The sequence below is a fragment of the Galeopterus variegatus genome, unplaced genomic scaffold (genome assembly GCF_000696425.1).
Source record: "Galeopterus variegatus unplaced genomic scaffold, G_variegatus-3.0.2 Scaffold1999, whole genome shotgun sequence".
Lineage (NCBI taxonomy): Eukaryota > Metazoa > Chordata > Mammalia > Dermoptera > Cynocephalidae > Galeopterus > Galeopterus variegatus.
In genome coordinates, this window is record NW_007728110.1 from 200,407 (window position 1) to 208,466 (window position 8,060).

The window sequence follows — 8,060 nt, forward strand, 5'->3', positions numbered from 1 at the left end:
AACTCTCAAGTACTCCAAAATGTAGGACATTTTATTATCATGAACATAATGAAAACTGAGTCTTCTTTCCACGTCAGACCCAAATCTGTCCTTCCAGGGGTCACCAACCCCAGTGATGGTTTCTTTTGTGTCCAGGGTTGTTCAAGCACAGGCCTTCCTCCTTCAAGGAAGCTTCCTCCTTTACGGAGGCTCCTGGGATGGAACCTCACTTTTTTTGAGAGCCTTGGAGTTCTTTGGTTTGAGGAGACACAGAGACTTGGTGTTTTGAAGGAACCGGGATAAACGTTGGGCTGAGGATGGAGCAGTCTGGACGGGCCTTTAGGAATCCTCCTCGTTGACAGATGAAGGAGCTGAAGTGCATAGTAGAAAAATTGCTAAGTTACACTCAAAGCCTTAAAAGCCAGGACAGGGCCGGCCCGTGGCTCACTCGGGAGAGTGCGGTGCTGATAACACCAAGGCCACGGGTTAAGATCCCATATAGGGATGGCCAATTGCTCACTTGGGAGAGTGTGGTGCTGACAACACCAAGTCAAGGGTTAAGATCCCCGTACCGGTCATCTTTATTTAAAAAAAAAAAAAAAAGCCAGGGCAACTTGATGCCCATAGCCAAAGGGCATTGTCCCTTTGAGGGACTAGGAGATACCTGGGGCATTACAGGTGATGGGGTGTCAGGTGTGAGTCTCTGGTCTCACCTGGCTCTTGTCTTTCTTTCTCAGTTCATCTCAAAGAAGGACCCGGAGGATGTCAAAGAGGTGAGGCTCCTTGGAGAAAGAGGGACCTTTCCCCAATTCCAGATCTGGACACAGCAAGGGAGCAGCTGGGGACTTGTGTGGAGGCTGGCCCTCCCTCCTCCCTGGCGCTGGGCAGGGGGTGCTGCGCCCCAACCCTCACACTGCCTGGGGCCACACTGGTTGGGGGGAAGGCCGCTTCCACCTGCGCTGGTCCAGCTGCAGTCTCACGCCCTCACAGGTGGTGGTGTGGAAGCGGTACAGCGACTTCCGCAAGCTGCACGGAGACCTGGCCTACACCCACCGCAACCTCTTCCGCCGCCTCGAGGAGTTCCCCGCGTTCCCCCGCGCCCAGGTGTTTGGTGAGTGTTAGGTCTGGACACTCAGGGCAAACGTGGAGGGAGAGATGGGCAGAGGGGAGCTGTGCTGGTGGGGGCTGGAAAGAGGGCCTGAATCTCTGGGCAAAAATATGGTTGGAGAGCTGGACGGGCCATTAGAGGTGGCCTCATTTGACAGATGGGGAAACTGAGGTTCAGAGCAGGCTAGTCTTTACTGTATATAACGGACCTTTAACAATCCCATCTTTTTTTTTTTTTTTTTTTTTTAAAGATGACCGGTAAGGGGATCTTAACCCTTGACTTGGTTCGGCCATCCCTATATAGGATCCGAACCCGTGGCCTTGGTGTTATCAGCACCGCACTCGCCCGAGTGAGCCACGGGCTGGCCCAACATTCCCATCTTTTAAGGGCCAGCCCGTGGCTAACTTGGGAGAGTGTGGTGCTGATAACACCAAGGCCACGGGTTCGGATCCCCTTACCAGTCATCTTTATAAGGAAAAAAAAAAAAGAAATTCCCATCTTTTTTTTTTTTTTGGCAGCTGGCCAGTACAGGGATTGAACCCTGAACCTTGGTGTTATCAACACCACACTCTAACCAACTGAGCTAACCGGCCAGCCCTCTTTTTCCTTTAAAAAAAAAAAAAAATCCCCCCTTTTTTTTTTTTTTGGCAGCTGGCCAGTACAGGGATTGAACCCTGGACCTTGGTGTTATCAACACCACACTCTAACCAACTGAGCTAACCGGCCAGCCCTCTTTTTCCTCTTTTTAAAAATGTGGCTACTAGAGAATTTGAAATTGCATCATGGCTCATATTATATCTTTTTTGGACAGTACTGATCTGTTATTGGGTCTCCAGACTCACGTGAAATGTTCTTTCTCAGAAAGGTGAAGGGTTGCTGCTGGCAGGTTTTGCCAAGACAGTGGCAAGTACAGCAGGATACTCCCCCTGGCTCCACGATAACGAGGCCAGAGTTAGATAACTCTGCATAATACCTAGAACAGAGCAATGAAACTGTAGAAAGGGTAGCTTGCTGTGTGACCTCAGGCAAGTCACTTCCCCTCTCTGAGCCTTACTTTTCTCCTCTTTACATGAAAGCCATCTAAAATGATCTTGTTTCTTGTTGATTACCTGCCTCCCCATGTCTAGGATGATATCAGGAGGGCAGAGATCTTGTTTCCTTCCCATTCACCTTCTGAACCTAGCCCATAGCAGGTGCTTAGTAAATATCTGGCAAGTGAATGAATAGGGAGATCGATCCCTCCTTGTAACCAGCCCCCCAGGAGGAGCCAGGGATGATCGCTGGGAGAATGGGGAGGACGGCAGTGGGTTGCTTAGTGCCTCCCAGGCAGAACCAGGAAAGGGGGCTTTGAGGCCAGAGCCTCTGTGGGTCACTGCCACTCTACTTGCTCCTTGTCCTGGGGTCTGCAGGCCGGTTCGAAGCTTCAGTGATTGAGGAACGGCGCAAGGGGGCAGAGGACTTGCTTCGCTTCACTGTGCACATCCCTGCACTCAACAACAGCCCCCAACTGAAGGAGTTCTTCCGGGTATGTGCACCTGCTCCTCCCACCTCTCCAGCACCTGGGAAACTTACCTGCTGGCCAAGCTTCACCCCATGAACCACCCCCTGGTCTTTCTCTCTTGCAGGGTGGGGAGGTGACACAGCTTTCTGAGGTAGCCAGAGACCTGCACATCCTGCCACCCCCTCTAATCCCCACACCGCCCCCTGATGAGCCCTGGCTGCCCCAGCCACTCCCTGCAGAGAGGAAGGGCCTTGAGGAGCTGGAGGTGCCAGGTACACAGGGGTAGGGGGAGGGAGCCAGGGCTGGAGAGTCTGGAGTGGGGAAGGTGGGGGTCCCTATGCCTTCCTCAGTGATCTTAGTGAAAAACCTGGGGTGTGTCCCAGCTCTACCACTTACTGCTGAGGAACTTTGGACAGGTCATTTTCCTTCTCTGGGATACAGTTTCTGTAAAATGGGCACAAACTCTAATAATGGGCTTATCCATGCCCATGGTTGCTGAAAGGACTTAGTGAGAGAATAATTCCATTTTGCAAGGTAGGAAATAGTTAAGTGGTAATATCTCCGATGATCTCTTTCTCAGCGGACCACCCACCATCCAGCCCTGCCCAGGAGGCCCTGGATCTCCTCTTTAACTGTGAGAGCACTGAGGAGGCATCCAGTTCCCCTGCCCGAGGCCCCCTCACTGAGGCTGAGCTTGCCCTCTTTGACCCCTTCTCTAAGGAAGGTAAGCAGCTGGGGAGGCAGAGTTGATGGGGGGACTGGGGCAAGAGGTCTCAGGGGCAGGGAGGAAGGCAGAGCCACTGACCAGCCCTCATGATGCCTGTGCAAATCCAAGACAGGCATCCCCTCAGCAACGCTGCCCTGCAGGCAAATGGCAGCCTCAGTGAGGTGCCCCTTCCCCAGGTACCACAGCCCCGTGCCAGGGCTTGGTGAGTTGGATACCCCTGTACAATGAGCAACCACAGAGGAAGGAAACGAGCCATTTCCCACCATGGGGTCCTCTCCCTAAGAAAGCTTTGGAAGGAGCAGGGTCACACTGCCCTGTGAGGTTTGAGTTCCTTCACTTGGAAGCCTGAGGTGGGACTATCTGGCTGGCTTGGGGTCTGGCTGTGGATCCTACAGGCAGGAGAGGACTGTTGGTCAGTGGGGGTGAGGTCTGGGCTCATAGAGCAGCAGCAAAGGGAAGCCCTGCTGGGGGCTGGAGCAGCTGCCGGAGCGTGGGGAGTTGAGGCAGAAGGGCTCCCCAGTGCAGGTCAGGGTCCTGAGCACCTTCTTGCTCTGAGAGTTGAGACACTAGAGTTTTTCATTCTAAAATTCTCCAAGTTTATGCTGTTACTGCAGTTTGGGTGTCACGTGGCCTATCTCACTTGGGATAGTCATGAGACAGCTTCATTTTTGATTCCTCAACAGTGTTTTTAAGCCCGTTTTGTTGGCTTCCCTTCTTAGCCCTTTGGCATCCTCCTGGGCAGACCCTTAGCTTTTTTTTTTTTTTTTTAAGATGACCGGTAAGGGGATCTTAACCGTTGACTTGGTGTTGTCAGCACCATGCTCACCCAGTGAGCAAACCGGCCATCCGTATATGGGATCGGAACCCGGGGCCTTGGTGTTATCAGCACCGCACTCTCCCGAGTGAGCCACGGGCTGGCCCAGACCCTTAGCTTTCTGGTTGGTTTCAGGCAGTTGAGCTCTGCCCTGAGGTGTGAAGAGGTCTGCTCAGTCCCCATCAATGCATCAGTCTCCTGTCCAGTTTTTGGCCTCCCCTCTGCTGGGTTCAGGCCTGACTAGTGGCCATGATGCCAAGGGTGTGAGGTGTGTCCTTTTACTTTTCTTATTCTGCTCCCTCCCCTCCCTGCTCCTGCCCCTGCAGGCCTGGGTAGGGGGAAGAGGGGATTGGAGGGGAAAGACAGAGGCGGTGTCACTGGGGATGTCGTACCTGGCGTCTGAGTGGCAGGCAGGCATCCACATACTCTGCCCTTGCCTGAGCTGAGCCCCCTGGGGTACTGGGTGGGCAGCAGCTTTTCAAGACCCCTCACATGTGGCTCCCATGAGACATTCACTCGGCCTGTAGGAAAACTGCTAAATCCTTGGTCCCCCAAGGCTGGAAGTGCAGTTTGCTCAGACGCTGCCCTGTCCTCCTGCCCTGCTGTCGTGGGCAGTTCCCGAGAGCCTCCAACCATCAGAATTCTCCAGTCAAGGAGCTGGCTCTCATGTCTGTCCTCATCAGATGCACCAAACTCCTGAACCCAAGTATTTGAGAGTCCTAAGAACCCCCCTGCTCCCTGAGCAGCACAGGGAGGGCTGCAGGCCCGGCTGGGAGTGGAAGTGTCCTCTCTTCTTCCTGCAGGAGGCCCCTGGTCTCCTCAGGGGGTTTTGTTGAACCCCTTTCTTGGCTTTTTTGGTTGTTTCTTTCTTTTTTTTTTTTGATAGAGTTCTATACACCCTTTAATTTTTCCGTGTCCGGCAACGGATCGCAACCCTCAGTGTTGCCCCCGTACCGGACCGGAGACCGGCAACGGGATTGCAACCCTCGGTGCTGCGCCCGCACCTCGCTCAGCCAGTGACTGGGAACCGGTCTGTATGTGGGATCCAAACCCTCGGGCGGGAGCGCCGCTGCGCTTCCCAAGCGGCGCACTATCCAGTGCACCACCGGGCCGGCCCCTTTTTTGTTTGTTTTGTTTTTTGTTTTTGGTGCTGGCCAGTACAGGGATCCGAACCCTCGACCTTGGTGTTATCAGCATCACGCTCTAACCAACTGAGCTAACTGGCCAGCCCTGGAACTCCTCGCTTGGATGGTATTGGAGAGAGGCCCACCCATTCCCTCTCCAGACAGTGGGGTGCATGCTGCTGCCTGCTCCTGTACCTTCCCTTTAAAGGTTTTTTCACCACACATCCCCCAAATCTCCAGCCTCCTCGTGTGTGAGCTGCAGGGAAGACGTCTGACCATCTCTTAGCCAGTCCTGAGCCCTTCACTCTGGAACGTGAGGATACCTATCGTCCACTGTCTTCACATTTGGGGGCCTCAGCTGAAATCGCAAGACCTCAAGAAAGCTCTGAGATTCTCTGAATCCATTATTCTTTTTTTTTTTTTTTTTAAAGATGACCGGTAAGGGGATCTTAACCCTTGACTTAGTGTTGTCAGCATCACGCTCTCCCAAGTGAGCCACGGGCAGGCCCTCTGAATCCATTATTCTAAGATTATTCCAAGGCCTGGAGCATTTCCACCCTTGGCCTGGTGTAGTTGGTCTAGCAACCTTCAGTTAAACTTTGTGGAGGGAATTTTTGGGACTCTAGATGAACCGGAGTCAGGAGGTAAATGGGACCACTGACTCAGAACTCATAAACTAAAGTTAAGGGCCGGCCCATGGCTCACTTGGGAGAGTGTGGTGCTGATAACACCAAGGCCACGGGTTTGGATCCCTATATAGGGATGGCCGGTTAGCTCACTGGCTGAGCGTGGTGCTGACAACACCAAGCCAAGGGTTGAGATCCCCTTACCGGTCATCTTTTAAGAAAAATAAATAATTAATTAATTAATAAAAAAAATAATAAAGTTAATATGTACCTAAAGAATTAGGAAGGTAAGTCTGTTTGTACAAAAGCACGTGAATCCCACCTATCAAGTGGATCATGGTTAGTTTGCTAGACACAAGCGACCTCTGGATTGCCCAGGCATTGCTTCTTTCCAGTGGGGACAGGTTGGCTCCCTGATCGGCAAGAGAGGTCTGGGGGTGGGCAGTGGTCCCTGGGAAAGGAAGGGCCAGTCTGGCCTAAGTCCTCCCATCTGATTGCAGAAGGCGCAGGTCCCAGCCCCACCCACATAGGTGAGCTGGCAGCGATGGAGGTAGAGTCTGAAAGGTTGGATCAGGAACCCTGGGAGCCAGGAGGGCAGGAAGAAGAAGAGGACGAGGAAGGAGGGCCCACCCCTACCTATCTGAGCCAGGCCACAGAGCTCATCACCCAGGCCCTGCAGGACGAGAAGGCAGGCGCCTACCCTGCTGCACTCCAGGGCTACCGAGACGGTGTGCACATCTTGCTTCAGGGAGTGCCCAGTGAGTAGGGACTGGAGGGTGGAGGTTCAGGCCTGGGGTCCCAGATGGTGCAGTGTAGAGGGAGTGAAAAACACACAATTCAAGGATTAGGAGTCGTTGCTCCTCACTGCCAGCTCTGTAACCTTTTTTATTTTTAACCTCTCATTGCTTCATTTTTTTTATTTGTAAGATGGGGAGAATAGGTGCTGGGTCCCAGGGAAGAGGGAAAAGCACATGATGACGCTCTGTGAACTGTAAGGGGCTAGACTGAGGCTGTGAAGGCAACGGTCTCTACCCGCAGGTGACCCATCCGCTGCCCGCCGGGAGGGTGTGAAGAGGAAGGCAGCAGAGTACCTGAAGCGGGCAGAGGAGATCCTGCGCCTGCACATGTCCCAAATCCCTCCCTGACAGGAAGTAGACCTTCCCCAGGACTCCAGCAGCACTGCCAGCCACCCCCTTCTGCCCCAGGGCCTGGCCCTTCTCCTGGCCTTAGAACCCCAGAGGTTATTTCTGTATGTAACTGGACCAAGAATGAGAAAAATATTGAATTCTCAGCTCCCAACTACACCTGCCACCTTGGAATGGGGACTCACACTTCTGATCCTGCCTGTCTCTGTCCCCTGATGTGTGAGCAGCAGCTCTGGTCACTAAACTATCAGTTTACCCATCGAGAACTGGGGTCTGCCAAGTACAGTCTGCAGCCAAATCTGGCCCCCACCGCCTTTTTTGTGAGGCCCATGAACTAGAGGGGTTTTTACGTTTTTTCAATGGCGTGGAAAAAAAAAAATTCTGTGACAGGTGAGTTATATGAAATTTAAATATCTATCAATAAAATTTTGTTGGAACACAACCAGGCTCGTTCGTTTAGTATTGTCTATGGCTGCGTTCATGCTACACCAGCAGGATCGAGTAGCTGCAGGGTTGAGTCGTTGCGATCCACAAATCCCAAAACATTTATCACGTGGCCCTTTGCAGAAAAAGTTTGCTGACCTCTGATCTAGAAAATGGCGAAAATGTTCGCCTTAGCCTCCAGGCTAACAGTGGAGAATGACAGGCCGATGGGTGAAAGAAATGACAGAGAGGAACCCGAAGCGGGGACACCCGTTTTGCTGGGAGCCCAAAGCCGGGGTCGGTGCAGCGGGCTGGAGCCCGGCGGGGCTGGGGGCGTGGCCCCGAGGCTGCCCCGCCCCTCCCCTCCCCCAAAGCCATCTGTGGCGGAAGTGACTGCCATCTCAGAACGTTAAGGGGGCCGCGGGGCTGAGCGCGGCGCATCGTTGGGGGCGTTATCAGGGCCTGAGCGCGCGGAACAGCGGTGGCGTCGCTGGACTACAACGCTCGGGAGGCCGGATCGACGGGACGCGGTGAGAGGGAGGAGGCGGGCGGGGCCCCACGAACGAGCCCGGACGCTTGGCCGGGGCGCCGGAGACCAGGATGGGGAGGCGGG

General features: G+C 53.7%; 1 protein-coding gene and 3 non-coding genes across 6 annotated transcripts in view; 1 reads left to right on the forward strand and 3 right to left on the reverse strand.

Moving 5' to 3' along the window:
- The window catches only part of SNX15 (sorting nexin 15), an 11,437-nt gene extending 4,046 nt beyond the window's left edge, over positions 1-7,391 (forward strand). Inside the window, exons 2-8 of one of the 3 annotated variants that reach the window (XM_008579977.1) lie at positions 717-752; positions 970-1,090; positions 2,497-2,612; positions 2,713-2,860; positions 3,169-3,312; positions 6,380-6,637; positions 6,918-7,391. In XM_008579977.1, the coding sequence (XP_008578199.1) occupies positions 717-752; positions 970-1,090; positions 2,497-2,612; positions 2,713-2,860; positions 3,169-3,312; positions 6,380-6,637; positions 6,918-7,024 (930 nt within the window). In that variant the 3' untranslated portion in view covers positions 7,025-7,391. The remainder of the gene's footprint in view (positions 1-716; positions 753-969; positions 1,091-2,496; positions 2,613-2,712; positions 2,861-3,168; positions 3,313-6,379; positions 6,638-6,917) is intronic. The other 2 variants (XM_008579978.1, XM_008579979.1) reach the window with 2 other exon arrangements.
- TRNAI-GAU lies at positions 1,607-1,680 on the reverse strand. The gene has a single exon. It is a non-coding gene; the product is annotated as a tRNA-Ile (tRNA).
- TRNAI-GAU lies at positions 1,740-1,813 on the reverse strand. Its single transcript has one exon. It is a non-coding gene; the product is annotated as a tRNA-Ile (tRNA).
- Positions 5,281-5,355, reverse strand: TRNAI-GAU. Its single transcript has one exon. It is a non-coding gene; the product is annotated as a tRNA-Ile (tRNA).
- Positions 7,392-8,060: the final 669 nt, after the last annotated feature.